General features: G+C 36.4%; 1 protein-coding gene across 1 annotated transcript; it reads right to left on the minus strand.

The window, feature by feature from the left end:
• Positions 1–831: 831 nt before the first annotated feature.
• Positions 832–26,166, minus strand: LOC117324521. Its single transcript, XM_033880425.1, has 5 exons — positions 25,829–26,166; positions 21,990–22,017; positions 2,146–2,358; positions 1,629–1,744; positions 832–1,190 (listed from the first exon to the last, which is right to left on the minus strand). Exons 1-4 carry the CDS (start codon positions 26,009–26,011, stop codon positions 1,647–1,649), a joined length of 522 nt encoding a protein of 173 aa, XP_033736316.1. The 5' UTR covers positions 26,012–26,166; the 3' UTR covers positions 832–1,190; positions 1,629–1,646.

A 26,166-nucleotide genomic window follows, 5' to 3' on the forward strand; every position in this document is an offset into this window, starting at 1 on the left:
AACGTAGGGGGAAATTACTCCTTTACATCACCATGGCGCTATCCAGTGGTAGAGAGCCCTGTAGTTGACTATATTACACATGCTTCCTCACAAAGTCAGATAATACCGACATACGAACGCAATTGTAACCCAGAATGATAAAAAGGGGGAAAAGAGAATAATGTTTATTGACGACACCTATTATGCTAATCTAGTTATAAAATGTAGGTCAAATCCAGGTTACTTCATCCCCAAGATTACATCTAGGATAAGAACAACGGAACCACCAGGCGTATCAACGAGCATAGTATATGTCTGAAACAAAGAAATGGAATATTGGATGCTTATAATAAAGATATAAGTTCAAATGTCAGTTTAGGAAATAAAGATGTTTTTAACATAATTTTAACTTAAATGGTATACAACAGTATTGTTACGGATGTTTATGATTAGATTTTATATATAATTCGTATACTTTCAGCTTTACTGGCCAAGGAAGCGGTCCTCAGCTGTTGTCATTACGAAGTCGAACTCGGGTTTCATTGAAACCAATACTTAACTACGCATATGGAACGAATAGTCCCAAGATATATATGTTATCAATGATGTTTTACATCTTAATTCAGCAAAATCGTTTTGATGACAAATTGTCAAATCTTAAAATATCTTAGTAGACTATCGGAGAAATATTCAAATAGTTTTTTTAGCCTATCGTGAATTTAGGGTCCTGAGATTGTTTAGGTTACCAAACCCATGCATTAGGCTCAACTAGTGTTCTCAAGGCTCTAACAATGTAATGGAAGTTCTTGGCTTGTATGCACAATGAAAAATAAATAATAACTTCATTAAACATTCAGTAGGAATATGATTTATTAGATTTTTGTTTTTTGGTTGTTTTTTTTTTATGCGAATACAAAATAGTTTATCCACCTTAACACAATATGATATACTTCACACGTAACATGCGAACTTTATTGCAATCTCTCCAAGAGTTCGTTGAGCAAACTAATATCGTGAATCCTCACTAACACACGCGTTAGTAGTTTGGTGACGGGCCTGTCGCTCCATCAGGACATTTTACAGTATCCGTCGAGAGGTTGTACGGATCTACTGACATTGCTGACGTTATGGCCATTATGTGCAAACAATGGCAGCCCGTCGAACATACCGTCGGTGTCGTCAGGATTGTCAACACTGAGAAAAACCATCACCTGTAACACCATTGATCATTCTGAATTAAGGGAGAATTCTCTCGTTATGTAACATTATTAACAGGAGTTTTTTGAGTTTTTTTTCCTCCTCAATAAAGACTGGATGATGGACAATACCATACACACCATCTCAGATAAGCTGGCGTTACAATTGACAAAACATAATATGTAACATGAAATTAAATGATCCCAATGGCCATGCGAAATATTTAATGAAATCCCTCATTTTACATTTGTAAATTATCATTTAATGAAAAACACTACATTGAACACTGCTCATTGTAAGAAAACGTACACTTTTTTTGGACACGGCTGTCTACATTTTGTAGAAATCATTTAGACCGCAATGTTGGACACGGAAAGATATAGAAGCTGGTGTTTGATGCATACATAATTAAATGCTACATCATCAGGTTTCATTACTTTTATCAAACTTACCTTTCCACAATTCTTGATTTAAAAGATATCAACATTCACGTCGTTATCTCTCCTTAAACCGAGCACTGTGCTTGCCTCTTTCATCCAAAGCTTTTTGAATTCTTCTGATGTCATTCCTACCAAAGACAAAAACAAAATGCATATGTTATACAATCTGTATCATTATTTACATCAAATTTATTCCAGTTTTCGCATGTTTCTAATTGTTATTTAAATAGTTCCGCTTCCTATTCCTGAGTACCTGGTCTTGTACATACATATCTAGCTTTGTATTTTGTCCTTGTTTTGAAGACATTGAGTCAGAATTACAGCTCAGTTATGATGTTCATATTGGCTTCTCTTACGTTATTCTCGGGGATGGGAGAAAATTGAGAAAATTGCTTACCTTTATTACTTCAACAAAAGTTATTTCTTATTTGGTTCAAACTTATGGTAAAACCGCGAACAATTCAACTACCGAAAAGTTACAGCCTTTACGTAATTAAGAGAATGAATATAAACTGATATGGTAACGTACCCTGGTAACCAATAGTCAGCTCATTCCAGCTAATGTATTTCTTGGTGAGTTTATGTGGCGAGGGCTTACAGAGGTCAGGATCGACCCCCAGCACTGTCTGAACGAATACCTCATAGGGTATCAGGGGTGTACAGGTCACACATGTTATACCAATGTTTACAAGGTCCGAGAGGAGCTTCTCCAACATAGCTTCGCCTCCTGATATGTTAACAACTGTAAATATACAGACATGTTTTAAATACCAATAACTCTAGTCTACATGGGCGTGGTTATAATGCTGTGCATGTTGAATGTTGAGACAAGTAAAAAAAAAACGATGGCTTCGAGTCAACCATCTTTGAATTTGATGTGTTGTATTATCTCATGTGTTGTAAGAATCTCTTATGTTAAGAGTCACTAGCCTTTCGTTACGATCACAGACGACTACTATAGAGAAATACTACGTGGTATTAGGTTTTATTCAATATTGAACCTTTGTCTTATGTTATGTAACATAAAAAAATATTATTTAAATTGTTAAAATTACGAATATGTAGTTAAATGTTTCTTGTGAAGTACTCTACGAAGTCCTTTCAACATGTCTTGTATCGTATTAACTAAACATATTGTATGTTATAAGCTGCAGTGCTACAACTGATGTTTACGTATAATAGACATAGCAGCAACAAAGGGTCATGTCAGGTAGAATTTGAATATATACGACAAATATGTTTTGTAATTGCAATCAATAAATTATTGCTAAGGAGTAGGGAATCGATAAGATGCAGACTAGAGTTGTATATCGGAAATAGAATGACTTACATCGTTGTCTTTTGTACACATCCTGTAAGGATACGATATTTACTCAGTATACAGTATCTATGTTGGAACCTACAGTATCTATACTGGAACCTACAGTATCTATACTGGAACCTACAGTATATATACTGGAACCTACAGTATCTATACTGGAACCTACAGTATCTATACTGGAACCTACAGTATATATACTGGAACCTACAGTATCTATACTGGAACCTACAGTATATATACTGGAACCTACAGTATCTATACTGGAACCTACAGTATGTATACTGGAACCTACAGTATCTATGCTGGAACCTACAGTATCTATACTGGAACCTACAGTATCTATGTTGGAACATACAGTATCTATGTTGGAACATACAGTATCTATGTTGGAACCTACAGTATATATGTTGGAACCTACAGTATATATGTTGGAACCTACAGTATCTATACTGGAACCTACAGTATCTATGTTGGAACCTACAGTATCTATACTGGAACCTACAGTATCTATACTGGAACCTACAGTATCTATACTGGAACCTACAGTATCTATACTGGAACCTACAGTATCTATGCTGGAACCTACAGTATCTATACTGGAACCTACAGTATCTATGTTGGAACATACAGTATCTATGTTGGAACATACAGTATCTATGTTGGAACCTACAGTATATATGTTGGAACCTACAGTATATATGTTGGAACCTACAGTATCTATACTGGAACCTACAGTATCTATGTTGGAACCTACAGTATCTATACTGAAACCTACAGTATCTATACTGGAACCTACAGTATCTATACTGGAACCTACAGTATCTATACTGGAACCTACAGTATCTATGTTGGAACCTACAGTATCTATACTGGAACCTACAGTATCTATGTTGGAACCTACAGTATCTATACTGGAACCTACAGTATCTATGCTGGAACCTACAGTATCTATACTGGAACCTACAGTATCTATACTTGAACCTACAGTATCTATGTTGGAACCTACAGTATATATACTGGAACCTACAGTATCTATGTTGGAACCTACAGTATCTATGTTGGAACCTACAGTATCTATACTGGAACCTACAGTATATATGTTGGAAACTACAGTATCTATACTGGAACCTACAGTATCTACACTGGAACCTACAGTATCTATGTTGGAACCTACAGTATCTATACTGGAACCTACAGTATCTATACTGGAACCTACAGTATATATGTTGGAACCTACAGTATCTATGTTGGAACCTACAGTATCTATACTGGAACCTACAGTATATATGTTGGAACCTACAGTATCTATACTGGAACCTACAGTATCTATGCTGGAACCTACAGTATCTATGTTGGAACCTACAGTATCTATGTTGGAACCTACAGTATCTATACTGGAACCTACAGTATCTATACTGGAACCTACAGTATCTACACTGGAACCTACAGTATCTATACTGGAACCTACAGTATCTATGTTGGAACCTACAGTATCTATGTCGGAACCTACAGTATCTATACTGGAACCTACAGTATCTATACTGGAACCTACAGTATCTATACTGGAACCTAAAGTATATATGTTGGAACCTACAGTATCTATGTTGGAACCTACAGTATCTATACTGGAACCTACAGTATCTTTACTGGAACCTACAGTATCTATGTTGGAACCTACAGTATATATGTGTACAGTATCTATACTGGAACCTACAGTATCTATACTGGAACCTACAGTATATATACTGGAACCTACAGTATATATACTGGAACCTACAGTATCTATGTTGGAACCTACAGTATCTATACTGGAACCTACAGTATCTATGTTGGAACCTACAGTATCTACACTGGAACCTATAGTATGTATACTGGAACATACAGTATCTATACTGGAACCTACAGTATCTATGTTGGAACCTACAGTATCTATACTGGAACCTACAGTATCTATGTTGGAACCTACAGTATCTATACTGGAACCTACAGTATCTATGCTGGAACCTACAGTATCTATGTTGGAACCTACAGTATCTATGTTGGAACCTACAGTATCTATACTGGAACCTACAGTATCTATACTGGAACCTACAGTATCTACACTGGAACCTACAGTATCTATACTGGAACCTACAGTATCTATGTTGGAACCTACAGTATCTATGTCGGAACCTACAGTATCTATACTGGAACCTACAGTATCTATACTGGAACCTACAGTATCTATACTGGAACCTAAAGTATATATGTTGGAACCTACAGTATCTATGTTGGAACCTACAGTATCTATACTGGAACCTACAGTATCTTTACTGGAACCTACAGTATCTATGTTGGAACCTACAGTATATATGTGTACAGTATCTATACTGGAACCTACAGTATCTATACTGGAACCTACAGTATATATACTGGAACCTACAGTATATATACTGGAACCTACAGTATCTATGTTGGAACCTACAGTATCTATACTGGAACCTACAGTATCTATGTTGGAACCTACAGTATCTACACTGGAACCTATAGTATGTATACTGGAACATACAGTATCTATACTGGAACCTACAGTATCTATGTTGGAACCTACAGTATCTATACTGGAACCTACAGTATCTATGTTGGAACCTACAGTATCTATACTGGAACCTACAGTATCTATACTGGAACCTACAGTATCTATGTTGGAACCTACAGTATCTATACTGGAACCTACAGTATCTATACTTGAACCTACAGTATCTATGTTGGAACCTACAGTATCTATACTGGAACCTACAGTATCTATACTGGAACCTACAGTATCTATACTGGAACCTACAGTATCTATACAGGAACCTACAGTATCTATGTTGGAACCTACAGTATCTATACTGGTACCTACAGTATCTATGTTGGAACCTACAGTATCTATACTGGAACCTACAGTATCTATACTGGAACCTACAGTATCTATGTTGGAACCTACAGTATCTATACTGGAACCTACAGTATCTATACTTGAACCTACAGTATCTATGTTGGAACCTACAGTATCTATACTGGAACCTACAGTATCTATACTGGAACCTACAGTATCTATACTGGAACCTACAGTATCTATACAGGAACCTACAGTATCTATGTTGGAACCTACAGTATCTATACTGGTACCTACAGTATCTATGTTGGAACCTACAGTATCTATACTGGTACCTACAGTATCTATGTTGGAACCTACAGTATCTATACTGGAACCTACAGTATCTATACAGGAACCTACAGTATCTATGTTGGAACCTACAGTATCTATACTGGTACCTACAGTATCTATGTTGGAACCTACAGTATCTATACTGGTACCTACAGTATCTATACTGGAACCTACAGTATCTATACTGGAACCTACAGTATCTATGTTCGAACCTACAGTATCTATACTGGAACCTACAGTATATATGTTGGAACATACAGTATATATGTGTACAGTATCTATACTGGAACCTACAGTATATATGTGTACAGTATCTATACTGGAACCTACAGTATCTATACTGGAACCTACAGTATATATGTGTACAGTATCTATACTGGAACCTACAGTATATATGTTGGAACATACAGTATATATGTGTACAGTATCTATACTGGAACCTACAGTATATATGTGTACAGTATCTATACTGGAACCTACAGTATCTATACTGGAACCTACAGTATATATGTGTACAGTATCTATACTGGAACCTACAGTATCTATACTGGAACCTACAGTATATATGTGTACAGTATCTATACTGGAACCTATAGTATCTATGTTGGAACCTACAGTATCTATACTGGAACCTACAGTATCTATACTGGAACCTACAGTATCTATGTTGGAACCTACAGTATCTATACTGGAACCTACAGTATCTATGTTGGAACCTACAGTATCTATACTGGAACCTACAGTATCTATACTGGAACCTACAGTATCTATACTGGAACCTACAGTATCTATGTTGGAACCTACAGTATCTATGTTGGAACCTACAGTATCTATACTGGAACCTACAGTATCTATACTGGAACCTACAGTATCTATACTGGAACCTACAGTATCTATGTTGGAACTTACAGTATCTATACTGGAACCTACAGTATCTATACTGGAACCTACAGTATCTATGTTGGAACCTACAGTATCTATACTGGAACCTACAGTATCTATGTTGGAACCAACAGTATCTATACTGAAACCTACAGTATCTATACTGGAACCTACAGTATCTATACTGGAACCTACAGTATCTATACTGGAACCTACAGTATCTATACTGGAACCTACAGTATCTATACTGGAACCTACAGTATATATGTGTACAGTATCTATACTGGAACCTACAGTATATATGTTGGAACCTACAGTATCTATACTGGAACCTACAGTATTTATACTGGAACCTACAGTATCTATACTGGAACCTACAGTATATATGTTGGAACCTACAGTATCTATACTGGAACCTACAGTATCTATACTGGAACCTACAGTATCTATGTTGGAACCTACAGTATCTATACTGGAACCTACAGTATCTATGTTGGAACCTACAGTATCTATACTGGAACCTACAGTATCTATACTTGAACCTACAGTATCTATACTGGAACCTACAGTATCTATACTGGAACCTACAGTATCTATACTGGAACCTACAGTATCTATGTTGGAACCTACAGTATCTATACTGGTACCTACAGTATCTATACTGGAACCTACAGTATATATGTGTACAGTATCTATACTGGAACCTACAGTATATATGTGTACAGTATCTATGTTGGAACATACAGTATATATGTGTACAGTATCTATACTGGAACCTACAGTATATATGTGTACAGTATCTATACTGGAACCTACAGTATCTATACTGGAACCTACAGTATATATGTGTACAGTATCTATACTGGAACCTACAGTATCTATACTGGAACCTACAGTATATATGTGTACAGTATCTATACTGGAACCTACAGTATATATGTGTACAGTATCTATGTTGGAACATACAGTATATATGTGTACAGTATCTATACTGGAACCTACAGTATATATGTGTACAGTATCTATACTGGAACCTACAGTATATATGTGTACAGTATCTATGTTGGAACATACAGTATATATGTGTACAGTATCTATACTGGAACCTACAGTATATATGTGTACAGTATCTATACTGGAACCTACAGTATCTATACTGGAACCTACAGTATATATGTGTACAGTATCTATACTGGAACCTACAGTATCTATACTGGAACCTACAGTATATATGTGTACAGTATCTATACTGGAACCTACAGTATATATGTGTACAGTATCTATGTTGGAACATACAGTATATATGTGTACAGTATCTATACTGGAACCTACAGTATATATGTGTACAGTATCTATACTGGAACCTACAGTATCTATACTGGAACCTACAGTATATATACTGGAACCTACAGTATCTATACTGGAACCTACAGTATATATACTGGAACCTACAGTATATATGTGTACAGTATCTATACTGGAACCTACAGTATATATGTGTACAGTATCTATACTGGAACCTACAGTATCTATACTGGAACCTACAGTATCTACACTGGAACCTACAGTATATATGTTGGAACCTACAGTATATATGTTGGAACCTACAGTATCTATACTGGAACCTACAGTATCTATACTGGAACCTACAGTATCTATACTGGAACCCACAGTATCTATACTGGAACCTACAGTATATATGTGTACAGTATCTATACTGGAACCTACAGTATATATGTGTACAGTATCTATACTGGAACCTACAGTATATATGTGTACAGTATCTATACTGGAACCTACAGTATCTATACTGGAACATACAGTATCTATGTTGGAACCTACAGTATCTATACTGGAACCTACAGTATCTACACTGGAACCTACAGTATATATGTTGGAACCTACAGTATATATGTTGGAACCTACAGTATCTATACTGGAACCTACAGTATCTATACTGGAACCTACAGTATATATGTGTACAGTATCTATACTGGAACCTACAGTATATATGTGTACAGTATCTATACTGGAACCTACAGTATATATGTGTACAGTATCTATACTGGAACCTTCAGTATCTATGTTGGAACCTACAGTATCTATACTGGAACCTACAGTATCTATACTGGAACCTACAGTATATATGTTGGAACCTACAGTATCTATACTGGAACCTACAGTATCTATACTGGAACCTACAGTATCTATACTGGAACCCACAGTATCTATACTGGAACCTACAGTATATATGTTGGAACCTACAGTATCTATACTGGAACCTACAGTATCTATACTGGAACCTACAGTATCTATGTTGGAACCTACAGTATATATACTGGAACCTACAGTATCTATGTTGGAACCTACAGTATCTATACTGGAACCTACAGTATCTACACTGGAACCTACAGTATCTATGTTGGAACCTACAGTATCTATACTGGAACCTACAGTATCTACACTAGAACCTACAGTATATATGTTGGAACCTACAGTATCTATACTGGAACCTACAGTATCTATACTGGAACCTACAGTATATATGTTGGAACCTACAGTATCTATACTGGAACCTACAGTATCTATACTGGAACCTACAGTATCTATGTTGGAACCTACAGTATCTATACTGGAACCTACAGTATCTATGTTGGAAACTACAGTATATATGTTGGAACCTACAGTATCTATGCTGGAACCTACAGTATCTATACTGGAACCTACAGTATCTATACTGGAACCTACAGTATCTATGTTGGAACCTACAGTATGTATACTGGAACCTACAGTATCTATACTGGAACCTACAGTATCTATGTTGGAACCTACAGTATCTATACTGGAACCTACAGTATCTACACTGGAACCTACAGTATCTATGTTGGAACCTACAGTATATATACTGGAACCTACAGTATCTATACTGGAACCTACAGTATATATACTGGAACCTACAGTATATATGTGTACAGTATCTATACTGGAACCTACAGTATATATGTGTACAGTATCTATACTGGAACCTACAGTATCTATACTGGAACCTACAGTATCTACACTGGAACCTACAGTATATATGTTGGAACCTACAGTATATATGTTGGAACCTACAGTATCTATACTGGAACCTACAGTATCTATACTGGAACCTACAGTATCTATACTGGAACCCACAGTATCTATACTGGAACCTACAGTATATATGTGTACAGTATCTATACTGGAACCTACAGTATATATGTGTACAGTATCTATACTGGAACCTACAGTATATATGTGTACAGTATCTATACTGGAACCTACAGTATCTATACTGGAACATACAGTATCTATGTTGGAACCTACAGTATCTATACTGGAACCTACAGTATCTACACTGGAACCTACAGTATATATGTTGGAACCTACAGTATATATGTTGGAACCTACAGTATCTATACTGGAACCTACAGTATCTATACTGGAACCTACAGTATATATGTGTACAGTATCTATACTGGAACCTACAGTATATATGTGTACAGTATCTATACTGGAACCTACAGTATATATGTGTACAGTATCTATACTGGAACCTTCAGTATCTATGTTGGAACCTACAGTATCTATACTGGAACCTACAGTATCTATACTGGAACCTACAGTATATATGTTGGAACCTACAGTATCTATACTGGAACCTACAGTATCTATACTGGAACCTACAGTATCTATACTGGAACCTACAGTATCTATACTGGAACCTACAGTATATATGTTGGAACCTACAGTATCTATACTGGAACCTACAGTATCTATACTGGAACCTACAGTATCTATGTTGGAACCTACAGTATATATACTGGAACCTACAGTATCTATGTTGGAACCTACAGTATCTATACTGGAACCTACAGTATCTACACTGGAACCTACAGTATCTATGTTGGAACCTACAGTATCTATACTGGAACCTACAGTATCTACACTAGAACCTACAGTATATATGTTGGAACCTACAGTATCTATACTGGAACCTACAGTATCTATACTGGAACCTACAGTATATATGTTGGAACCTACAGTATCTATACTGGAACCTACAGTATCTATACTGGAACCTACAGTATCTATGTTGGAACCTACAGTATCTATACTGGAACCTACAGTATCTATGTTGGAAACTACAGTATATATGTTGGAACCTACAGTATCTATGCTGGAACCTACAGTATCTATACTGGAACCTACAGTATCTATACTGGAACCTACAGTATCTATGTTGGAACCTACAGTATCTATACTGGAACCTACAGTATCTATACTGGAACCTACAGTATCTATGTTGGAACCTACAGTATCTATACTGGAACCTACAGTATCTACACTGGAACCTACAGTATCTATGTTGGAACCTACAGTATATATACTGGAACCTACAGTATCTATGTTGGAACCTACACTATCTATGTTGGAACCTACAGTATCTATGTTGGAACATACAGTATCTATACTGGAACCTACAGTATATATGTCGGAACCTACAGTATCTATACTGGCACCTACAGTATCTATACTGGAAACTACAGTATCTATACTGGAACCTACAGTATATATATTGGAACCTACAGTATCTATGTTGGAACCTACAGTATCTATACTGGAACCTACAGTATCTGTGGTTAGAACCTACAGTATCTATGTCGGACCTACAGTATCTATACTGGAACCTACAGTATATATGTTGGAACCTACAGTATCTATACTGGAACCTACAGTATCTATGTTGGAACCTACAGTATCTATACTGGAACCTACAGTATCTATACTGGAACCTACAGTATCTATACTGGAACCTACAGTATATATGTTGGAACCTACAGTATCTATGCTGGAACCTACAGTATCTATACTGGAACCTACAGTATCTATACTGGAACCTACAGTATCTATACTGGAACCTACAGTATCTATACTGGAACCTACAGTTTATATGTTGGAACCTACAGTATCTATACTGGAACCTACAGTATCTATGTTGGAACCTACAGTATCTATACTGGAACCTACAGTATCTATACTGGAACCTACAGTATCTATGTTGGAACCTACAGTATCTATACTGGAACCTACAGTATCTATACTGGAACCTACAGTATCTATACTGGAACCTACAGTATCTATACTGGAACCTACAGTATATATGTGTACAGTATATATGTTGGAACCTACAGTATCTATACTGGAACCTACAGTATCTATTTTGAACCTACAGTATCTATACTGGAACCTACAGTATCTATGTTGGAAACTACAGTATATATGTTGGAACCTACAGTATCTATGCTGGAACCTACAGTATCTATACTGGAACCTACAGTATCTATACTGGAACCTACAGTATCTATACTGGAACCTATAGTATCTATGTTGGAACCTACAGTATCTATACTGGAACCTACAGTATATATGTCTACAGTATCTACACTGGAACCTACAGTATCTATACTGGAACCTACAGTATCTACACTGGAACCTACAGTATCTATACTGGAACCTACAGTATCTATACTGGAACCTACAGTATATATGTGTACACTATCTATACTGGAACCTACAGTATCTACCCTGGAACCTACAGTATATATGTCTACAGTATCTATACTGGAACCTACAGTATATATGTTGGAACCTACAGTATCTATACTGGAACCTACAGTATCTATACTGGAACCTACAGTATCTATACTGGAACCTACAGTATCTATACTGGAACCTACAGTATCTATACTGGAACCTACAGTATATATGTTGGAACCTACAGTATATATGTTGGAACCTACAGTATCTATACTGGAACCTACAGTATCTATACTGGAACCTACAGTATATATGTGTACAGTATCTATACTGGAACCTACAGTATCTATACTGGAACCTACAGTATATATGTGTACAGTATCTATACTGGAACCTACAGTATATATGTGTACAGTATCTATGTTGGAACATACAGTATATATGTGTACAGTATCTATACTGGAACCTACAGTATATATGTGTACAGTATCTATACTGGAACCTACAGTATCTATACTGGAACCTACAGTATATATACTGGAACCTACAGTATCTATACTGGAACCTACAGTATATATACTGGAACCTACAGTATATATGTGTACAGTATCTATACTGGAACCTACAGTATATATGTGTACAGTATCTATACTGGAACCTACAGTATCTATACTGGAACCTACAGTATCTACACTGGAACCTACAGTATATATGTTGGAACCTACAGTATATATGTTGGAACCTACAGTATCTATACTGGAACCTACAGTATCTATACTGGAACCTACAGTATCTATACTGGAACCTACAGTATCTATACTGGAACCTACAGTATATATGTGTACAGTATCTATACTGGAACCTACAGTATATATGTGTACAGTATCTATACTGGAACCTACAGTATATATGTGTACAGTATCTATACTGGAACCTACAGTATCTATACTGGAACATACAGTATCTATGTTGGAACCTACAGTATCTATACTGGAACCTACAGTATCTACACTGGAACCTACAGTATATATGTTGGAACCTACAGTATATATGTTGGAACCTACAGTATCTATACTGGAACCTACAGTATCTATACTGGAACCTACAGTATATATGTGTACAGTATCTATACTGGAACCTACAGTATATATGTGTACAGTATCTATACTGGAACCTACAGTATATATGTGTACAGTATCTATACTGGAACCTTCAGTATCTATGTTGGAACCTACAGTATCTATACTGGAACCTACAGTATCTATACTGGAACCTACAGTATATATGTTGGAACCTACAGTATCTATACTGGAACCTACAGTATCTATACTGGAACCTACAGTATCTATACTGGAACCCACAGTATCTATACTGGAACCTACAGTATATATGTTGGAACCTACAGTATCTATACTGGAACCTACAGTATCTATACTGGAACCTACAGTATCTATGTTGGAACCTACAGTATATATACTGGAACCTACAGTATCTATGTTGGAACCTACAGTATCTATACTGGAACCTACAGTATCTACACTGGAACCTACAGTATCTATGTGGAACCTACAGTATCTATACTGGAACCTACAGTATCTACACTAGAACCTACAGTATATATGTTGGAACCTACAGTATCTATACTGGAACCTACAGTATCTATACTGGAACCTACAGTATATATGTTGGAACCTACAGTATCTATACTGGAACCTACAGTATCTATACTGGAACCTACAGTATATATGTGTACAGTATCTATACTGGAACCTACAGTATATATGTGTACAGTATCTATGTTGGAACATACAGTATATATGTGTACAGTATCTATACTGGAACCTACAGTATATATGTGTACAGTATCTATACTGGAACCTACAGTATCTATACTGGAACCTACAGTATATATACTGGAACCTACAGTATCTATACTGGAACCTACAGTATATATACTGGAACCTACAGTATATATGTGTACAGTATCTATACTGGAACCTACAGTATATATGTGTACAGTATCTATACTGGAACCTACAGTATCTATACTGGAACCTACAGTATCTACACTGGAACCTACAGTATATATGTTGGAACCTACAGTATATATGTTGGAACCTACAGTATCTATACTGGAACCTACAGTATCTATACTGGAACCTACAGTATCTATACTGGAACCCACAGTATCTATACTGGAACCTACAGTATATATGTGTACAGTATCTATACTGGAACCTACAGTATATATGTGTACAGTATCTATACTGGAACCTACAGTATATATGTGTACAGTATCTATACTGGAACCTACAGTATCTATACTGGAACATACAGTATCTATGTTGGAACCTACAGTATCTATACTGGAACCTACAGTATCTACACTGGAACCTACAGTATATATGTTGGAACCTACAGTATATATGTTGGAACCTACAGTATCTATACTGGAACCTACAGTATCTATACTGGAACCTACAGTATATATGTGTACAGTATCTATACTGGAACCTACAGTATATATGTGTACAGTATCTATACTGGAACCTACAGTATATATGTGTACAGTATCTATACTGGAACCTTCAGTATCTATGTTGGAACCTACAGTATCTATACTGGAACCTACAGTATCTATACTGGAACCTACAGTATATATGTTGGAACCTACAGTATCTATACTGGAACCTACAGTATCTATACTGGAACCTACAGTATCTATACTGGAACCTACAGTATCTATACTGGAACCTACAGTATATATGTTGGAACCTACAGTATCTATACTGGAACCTACAGTATCTATACTGGAACCTACAGTATCTATGTTGGAACCTACAGTATATATACTGGAACCTACAGTATCTATGTTGGAACCTACAGTATCTATACTGGAACCTACAGTATCTACACTGGAACCTACAGTATCTATGTTGGAACCTACAGTATCTATACTGGAACCTACAGTATCTACACTAGAACCTACAGTATATATGTTGGAACCTACAGTATCTATACTGGAACCTACAGTATCTATACTGGAACCTACAGTATATATGTTGGAACCTACAGTATCTATACTGGAACCTACAGTATCTATACTGGAACCTACAGTATCTATGTTGGAACCTACAGTATCTATACTGGAACCTACAGTATCTATGTTGGAACCTACAGTATCTATACTGGAACCTACAGTATCTATGTTGGAAACTACAGTATATATGTTGGAACCTACAGTATCTATGCTGGAACCTACAGTATCTATACTGGAACCTACAGTATCTATACTGGAACCTACAGTATCTATGTTGGAACCTACAGTATGTATACTGGAACCTACAGTATCTATACTGGAACCTACAGTATCTATGTTGGAACCTACAGTATCTATACTGGAACCTACAGTATCTACACTGGAACCTACAGTATCTATGTTGGAACCTACAGTATATATACTGGAACCTACAGTATCTATGTTGGAACCTACACTATCTATGTTGGAACCTACAGTATCTATGTTGGAACCTACAGTAATCTATACGGAACCTACAGTATATATGTCGGAACCTACAGTATCTATACTGGAACCTACAGTATCTATACTGGAAACTACAGTATCTATACTGGAACCTACAGTATATATATTGGAACCTACAGTATCTATGTTGGAACCTACAGTATCTATACTGGAACCTACAGTATCTGTGTTAGAACCTACAGTATCTATGTCGGAACCTACAGTATCTATACTGGAACCTACAGTATATATGTTGGAACCTACAGTATCTATACTGGAACCTACAGTATCTATGTTGGAACCTACAGTATCTATACTGGAACCTACAGTATCTATACTGGAACCTACAGTATCTATACTGGAACCTACAGTATATATGTTGGAACCTACAGTATCTATGCTGGAACCTACAGTATCTATACTGGAACCTACAGTATCTATACTGGAACCTACAGTATCTATACTGGAACCTACAGTATCTATACTGGAACCTACAGTTTATATGTTGGAACCTACAGTATCTATACTGGAACCTACAGTATCTATGTTGGAACCTACAGTATCTATACTGGAACCTACAGTATCTATACTGGAACCTACAGTATCTATGTTGGAACCTACAGTATCTATGCTGGAACCTACAGTATCTATACTGGAACCTACAGTATCTATACTGGAACCTACAGTATCTATACTGGAACCTACAGTATATATGTGTACAGTATATATGTTGGAACCTACAGTATCTATACTGGAACCTACAGTATCTATTTTGGAACCTACAGTATCTATACTGGAACCTACAGTATCTATGTTGGAAACTACAGTATATATGTTGGAACCTACAGTATCTATGCTGGAACCTACAGTATCTATACTGGAACCTACAGTATCTATACTGGAACCTACAGTATCTATACTGGAACCTATAGTATCTATGTTGGAACCTACAGTATCTATACTGGAACCTACAGTATATATGTCTACAGTATCTACACTGGAACCTACAGTATCTATACTGGAACCTACAGTATCTACACTGGAACCTACAGTATCTATACTGGAACCTACAGTATCTATACTGGAACCTACAGTATATATGTGTACACTATCTATACTGGAACCTACAGTATCTACCCTGGAACCTACAGTATATATGTTGGAACCTACAGTATCTATACTGGAACCTACAGTATATATGTTGGAACCTACAGTATCTATACTGGAACCTACAGTATCTATACTGGAACCTACAGTATCTATACTGGAACCTACAGTATCTATACTGGAACCTACAGTATCTATACTGGAACCTACAGTAGATATGTTGGAACCTACAGTATATATGTTGGAACCTACAGTATCTATACTGGAACCTACAGTATCTATACTGGAACCTACAGTATATATGTGTACAGTATCTATACTGGAACCTACAGTATCTATACTGGAACCTACAGTATATATGTGTACAGTATCTATACTGGAACCTACAGTATATATGTGTACAGTATCTATGTTGGAACATACAGTATATATGTGTACAGTATCTATACTGGAACCTACAGTATATATGTGTACAGTATCTATACTGGAACCTACAGTATCTATACTGGAACCTACAGTATATATACTGGAACCTACAGTATCTATACTGGAACCTACAGTATATATACTGGAACCTACAGTATATATGTGTACAGTATCTATACTGGAACCTACAGTATATATGTGTACAGTATCTATACTGGAACCTACAGTATCTATACTGGAACCTACAGTATCTACACTGGAACCTACAGTATATATGTTGGAACCTACAGTATATATGTTGGAACCTACAGTATCTATACTGGAACCTACAGTATCTATACTGGAACCTACAGTATCTATACTGGAACCCACAGTATCTATACTGGAACCTACAGTATATATGTGTACAGTATCTATACTGGAACCTACAGTATATATGTGTACAGTATCTATACTGGAACCTACAGTATATATGTGTACAGTATCTATACTGGAACCTACAGTATCTATACTGGAACATACAGTATCTATGTTGGAACCTACAGTATCTATACTGGAACCTACAGTATCTACACTGGAACCTACAGTATATATGTTGGAACCTACAGTATATATGTTGGAACCTACAGTATCTATACTGGAACCTACAGTATCTATACTGGAACCTACAGTATATATGTGTACAGTATCTATACTGGAACCTACAGTATATATGTGTACAGTATCTATACTGGAACCTACAGTATATATGTGTACAGTATCTATACTGGAACCTACAGTATCTATGTTGGAACCTACAGTATCTATACTGGAACCTACAGTATCTATACTGGAACCTACAGTATATATGTTGGAACCTACAGTATCTATACTGGAACCTACAGTATCTATACTGGAACCTACAGTATCTATACTGGAACCTACAGTATCTATACTGGAACCTACAGTATATATGTTGGAACCTACAGTATCTATACTGGAACCTACAGTATCTATACTGGAACCTACAGTATCTATGTTGGAACCTACAGTATATATACTGGAACCTACAGTATCTATGTTGGAACCTACAGTATCTATACTGGAACCTACAGTATCTACACTGGAACCTACAGTATCTATGTTGGAACCTACAGTATCTATACTGGAACCTACAGTATCTACACTAGAACCTACAGTATATATGTTGGAACCTACAGTATCTATACTGGAACCTACAGTATCTATACTGGAACCTACAGTATATATGTTGGAACCTACAGTATCTATACTGGAACCTACAGTATCTATACTGGAACCTACAGTATCTATGTTGGAACCTACAGTATCTATACTGGAACCTACAGTATCTATGTTGGAACCTACAGTATCTATACTGGAACCTACAGTATCTATGTTGGAAACTACAGTATATATGTTGGAACCTACAGTATCTATGCTGGAACCTACAGTATCTATACTGGAACCTACAGTATCTATACTGGAACCTACAGTATCTATGTTGGAACCTACAGTATGTATACTGGAACCTACAGTATCTATACTGGAACCTACAGTATCTATGTTGGAACCTACAGTATCTATACTGGAACCTACAGTATCTACACTGGAACCTACAGTATCTATGTTGGAACCTACAGTATATATACTGGAACCTACAGTATCTATGTTGGAACCTACACTATCTATGTTGGAACCTACAGTATCTATGTTGGAACCTACAGTATCTATACTGGAACCTACAGTATATATGTCGGAACCTACAGTATCTATACTGGAACCTACAGTATCTATACTGGAAACTACAGTATCTATACTGGAACCTACAGTATATATATTGGAACCTACAGTATCTATGTTGGAACCTACAGTATCTATACTGGAACCTACAGTATCTGTGTTAGAACCTACAGTATCTATGTCGGAACCTACAGTATCTATACTGGAACCTACAGTATATATGTTGGAACCTACAGTATCTATACTGGAACCTACAGTATCTATGTTGGAACCTACAGTATCTATACTGGAACCTACAGTATCTATACTGGAACCTACAGTATCTATACTGGAACCTACAGTATATATGTTGGAACCTACAGTATCTATGCTGGAACCTACAGTATCTATACTGGAACCTACAGTATCTATACTGGAACCTACAGTATCTATACTGGAACCTACAGTATCTATACTGGAACCTACAGTTTATATGTTGGAACCTACAGTATCTATACTGGAACCTACAGTATCTATGTTGGAACCTACAGTATCTATACTGGAACCTACAGTATCTATACTGGAACCTACAGTATCTATGTTGGAACCTACAGTATCTATGCTGGAACCTACAGTATCTATACTGGAACCTACAGTATCTATACTGGAACCTACAGTATCTATACTGGAACCTACAGTATATATGTGTACAGTATATATGTTGGAACCTACAGTATCTATACTGGAACCTACAGTATCTATGTTGGAACCTACAGTATCTATACTGGAACCTACAGTATCTATGTTGGAAACTACAGTATATATGTTGGAACCTACAGTATCTATGCTGGAACCTACAGTATCTATACTGGAACCTACAGTATCTATACTGGAACCTACAGTATCTATACTGGAACCTATAGTATCTATGTTGGAACCTACAGTATCTATACTGGAACCTACAGTATATATGTCTACAGTATCTACACTGGAACCTACAGTATCTATACTGGAACCTACAGTATCTACACTGGAACCTACAGTATCTATACTGGAACCTACAGTATCTATACTGGAACCTACAGTATATATGTGTACACTATCTATACTGGAACCTACAGTATCTACCCTGGAACCTACAGTATATATGTTGGAACCTACAGTATCTATACTGGAACCTACAGTATATATGTTGGAACCTACAGTATCTATACTGGAACCTACAGTATCTATACTGGAACCTACAGTATCTATACTGGAACCTACAGTATCTATACTGGAACCTACAGTATCTATACTGGAACCTACAGTATATATGTTGGAACCTACAGTATATATGTTGGAACCTACAGTATCTATACTGGAACCTACAGTATCTATACTGGAACCTACAGTATCTATACTGGAACCTACAGTATCTATACTGGAACCTACAGTATCTATGTTGGAACCTACAGTATCTACACTGGAACCTACAGTATCTATACTGGAACCTACAGTATCTATACTGGAACCTACAGTATCTATGTTGGAACCTACAGTATCTACACTGGAACCTACAGTATCTATACTGGTACCTACAGTATCTATGTTGGAACCTACAGTATCTATACTGGAACCTACAGTATCTATACTGGAACCTACAGTATCTATGTTGGAACCTACAGTATCTACACTGGAACCTACAGTATCTATACTGGAACCTACAGTATCTATACTGGAACCTACAGTATCTATACTGGAACCTACAGTATATATACTGGAACCTACAGTATCTATACTGGAACCTACAGTATATATGTTGGAACCTACAGTATATATGTTGGAACCTACAGTATCTATACTGGAACCTACAGTATCTATACTGGAACCTACAGTATCTATACTGGAACCTACAGTATCTATACTGGAACCTACAGTATATATGTTGGAACCTACAGTATCTATACTGGAACCTACAGTATCTATACTGGAACCTACAGTATCTATGTTGGAACCTACAGTATATATACTGGAACCTACAGTATCTATACTGGTACCTACAGTATCTATACTGGAACCTACAGTATCTATACTGGAACCTACAGTATCTATACTGGAACCTACAGTATCTATACTGGAACCTACAGTATCTATGTTGGAACCTACAGTATATATGTCTACAGTATCTATACTGGTACCTACAGTATCTATACTGGAACCTACAGTATCTATACTGGAACCTACAGTATATATGTTGGAACCTACAGTATCTATACTGGTACCTACAGTATCTATACTGGAACCTACAGTATCTATACTGGAACCTACAGTATATATGTTGGAACCTACAGTATCTATACTGGAACCTACAGTATCTATACTGGTACCTACAGTATCTATACTGGAACCTACAGTATCTATACTGGAACCTACAGTATATATGTTGGAACCTACAGTATCTATACTGGAACCTACAGTATCTATACTGGAACCTACAGTATCTATACTGGAACCTACAGTATCTATACTGGAACCTACAGTATCTATACTGGAACCTACAGTATCTATGTTGGAACCTACAGTATATATGTCTACAGTATCTATACTGGTACCTACAGTATCTATACTGGAACCTACAGTATCTATGTTGGAACCTACCTGTAACAATCCGGGGCTCACCAGTCACCTGTATGTAGAAAATAAAGAGCAATATGTAATGTCATAGAACAGAACACGATGTAACATTATTACCTGATGTATAACTATATCAAATATTAAATTTACTGAATTAATTGAAATCTGTTATCAGTGCACCTCTCTTATTAGATTTTGATTCCTCCGCCATCGCTTCTGGAGTTCAGAACTTTTAGCTCCTAGCATCATTGACAAGTCCTTAAACGACGAACGACTGTGTGATGTACCTAGAAGGACCAAACAGTTGTATGATGTACCTAGAATCACTAAGGACGGAGTACTAGAAGGACCAAACAGTCGTATGATGTACCTAGAATCACTAAGGACGGAGTACTAGAAGGACCAAACAGTCGTATGATGTACCTAGAATCACTAAGGACGGAATACTAGAAGGACCAAACAGTCGTATGATGTACCTAGAATCACTAAGGACGGAGTACTAGAAGGACCAAACAGTCGTATGATGTACCTAGAATCACTAAGGACGGAGTACTAGAAGGACCAAACAGTCGTATGATGTACCTAGAATCACTAAGGACGGAATACTAGAAGGACCAAACAGTCGTATGATGTACCTAGAATCACTAAGGACGGAATACTAAAGGACCAAACAGTCGTATGATGTACCTAGAAGGAGCGGGCTGAAGTTAGCAGCGGATTCGTTATTCGTTATTGGGGATTCGAATAACGAATCCGCTGCCAGCAGCGGATTGGGGATTCGAATAACGAATCCGCTGCCAGCAGCGGATTGGGGATTCGAATAACGAATCCGCTGTCAGCAACGGATTGGGGATTCAGCTTTTTATGTTTAAATGATGTTTCTTTTTATTGACGTTTTGACGATTGGATTCAAATAACAAATCCGGTTCAGCCGTGGATTAGAGATTCAGTTACATATAAGTATTTTTCTTATTATATGTGATTGGGGATATCGAATAACGAACCCGCTGCCAGCAGCGGATTGGGGATTCGAATAACGAATCCGCTGCCAGCAGCGGCTTGGGGATTCGGTTTTTTATGTTTAAATGATGTTTCTTTTTATTGACGTTTTGACGATTGGATTGAAATAACAAATCCGTTTCAGCCGTGGATTAGAGATTCAGTTACATATAAGTATTTTTCTTATTATATGTGATTGGGGATATCGAATAACGAACCCGCTGCCAGCAGCGGATTGGGTATTCAGTTTTTTATGTTTAAATGATCTTTCTTTAAGTTGACATTTTAATGTTTGGATTTAAATAACGAATCCGCTGCAACAGTGGATTGGGGATTCAGTTACATATAAGTATTTTTTTCTTATTATATGTGATTGGGGATTCAAATAACGAATCCGCTTGATAAACTATGATTGGAGATTCGATTTTACATTTTTATTTTGTGATTCGAATAGCAAATTTGTTGCCAATAGCGTATTGTGGATTCAGTTTATGATGTTTAATTGACGTTTTTTATCATAAATTACGAAAATGGTAATTTGCGGGTATTACAATGATATAATTACTTGGTAATTCAATCAACAATAATGGAATTCTAGTTCAAATCTGCTGCCAAGAGTTTCTTTCTTGTGGGAGGTTTATCGTCTCTTTACAAGTAGACAAAGTTCTATGTTTCTTCGCCAGCACTCTATGTTATATATTGTAATATATAAAGACCAGAGTATCATTTCGATATAGCTGAAGGTTTGATTGGAATGCAAACATGTATACGGAATCTAAAATTATATCAGTAAAATAATCTTGGTTATTATATTTATGCTACAAATAGGATAATATTGTTAAACTATTCTGCTGTTGTTCGAATCCCCAATCATATATTAAAAGGAAAAATATCAATTGAACATGTATGTAACTGAAACCCCAAATCATATTTTATAAGAACTAGAAATGTCTGTAAGACATAAATGGTCCCGTCTTCACATGAAATTAGTTATCGATACTTGGATAATGTTTGTATTTTAACCAATAAGGGGCCAGAATTTTTTTTCTTCTTTTTTTTTTTTTTTTTTACAAAAATAAATCATACCATTGTCTTTGTATAGCCAGACTGCATATTATACCAAATTTCATAAAAGTCGAACGATATTTAAGTATCGACCAATCAGAAATCTCTATTTGGCGGCCATCTTGAATCGTTATTCTGTTGTTTTTTTTTTTTTTTTAATTGTTTATAATGAGTGCTGTCATGGTATCATTTCTCCCATCAATATCCATAATCAGATATAACAAACGCTATTACAGGATATGTTTTAATAAAGTTTAATATTGAAGCGGGACGGGACGGGACGGACACGCGAACACTATTTATTAGATTTTTACCTGTGAAATATTGAGAATTATTCATTCTATCAAAATGATATTTTGAAAAATATCACTTTTTCTGATTTGACCAATCAGAACACTGCTTAAAAACGACAATGCGGAAAGTAAAGATTTGAAATTATAGGATGTATAATGTAAGATAGAATATAGGCCATATAACGTCACAATTTTGCGTACATTTGTAAGCCACTGACAAGGGACTACAATGGATTCTGGGAGAGATTGAGCTGCCTCGGTATATTTTACTATGGAATGTAATGAACAGAATATTTAACAGTATCTTCAGTAATACCAAATATATTTCATTCGTGTTGCTAATATTTTTTTTAAAAATATCAAATAATTAGCCACATTCATAAAATATAGTTGGTATTACTGAAGACACTCCTCTATACCACCATCCCCCACCATTTCATGGCGGGGGTATAAAAATAGCAATTAGGCTTAAGAAACTGAATCCCAAATCCGCTGCTGGCAGCGGATTCATTATTCGAATCCCCAATCACCTATAATAAGAAAAATACGTATATGTAACTGAATCCCCAATCCACTGCTGCAGCGGATTCGTTATTTGAATCCCCAATCACCTATAATAAGAAAAATACGTTTATGTAACTGAATCCCCAATCCACTGCTGCAGCGGATTCGTTATTTGAATCCAAACATTAAAATGTCAACATAAAGAAAGATCATTTCAACATAAAAAACTGAATCCCCAATCCGCTGCTGGCAGCGGATTCGTTATTCGAATCCCCAATCACATATTAAAAGAAAAATACTTATATGTAACTGAATCTCTAATCCACGGCTGAACCGGATTTGTTATTTGAATCCAATCGTCAAAACGTCAATAAAAAGAAACATCATTTAAACATAAAAAAAACTGAATCCCCAATCCGCTGCTGGCAGCGGGTTCGTTATTCGATATCCCCAATCACATATAATAAGAAAAATACTTATATGTAACTGAATCTCTAATCCACGGCTGAAACGGATTTGTTATTTTTAATCCAATCGTCAAAACGTCAATAAAAAGAAACATCATTTAAACATTAAAAAACTGAATCCCCAATCCGCTGCTGGCAGCGGATTCGTTATTCGAATCCCCAATAACGAATAACGAATCCGCTGCTAACTTCAGCCCGCTCCTAGAAGGACCAAACAGCTGTATGATGTACCTAGAATCACGGAGAAGTCCTAGAAGGACCAAACAGCTGTAGGATGTACCTAGATTCGCTTAGAAGTCCTAGAAGGACCAAACAGCTGATTGAAGCAGTGTTGGGTCATGATTCAGCAGTTATTTATCTATTACGATATACAAAGATGCTTTTCATTTGTGTGACTATTATTCAATCGTCAAACATCACGTAAATGTTCAAGGCGGACTGTACAAAAATAAATATACATATCTCAATCTGATTAAATATGTTGTTCATAACGAACTTTATTCTTTAACATTAAACAATGGTATGACAGACGTACCTTGAATTTATGAATCGTCTTACATACACTTGCTGGTTTGCCGCCCTTCTGGTCCCCGGCTTTTTGTGAGAGAATCATGTTCACAGAGCTTAAGATCTGTTTCAATGTTTTCCCCTTGCATTTAGTTAAACATCCTTCATCGATTTTGATATCCAGAAAATACGATATTGCTGTATCCGACATTGTAGAATTCCTCTAAGTAAGACTATGTTCAGAGATCGTGGGTAGAATCTGGATACCGTACGCCACCTCCGGATCCTGAAACGAGACTGACACAACCCGTGTTAACTATGTCCTTTAAATACACACCCGTGAATACGACACCGCCCAGACCATTT

Source organism: Pecten maximus, chromosome 3, assembly GCF_902652985.1.
Source record: "Pecten maximus chromosome 3, xPecMax1.1, whole genome shotgun sequence".
Taxonomy (NCBI): domain Eukaryota; kingdom Metazoa; phylum Mollusca; class Bivalvia; order Pectinida; family Pectinidae; genus Pecten; species Pecten maximus.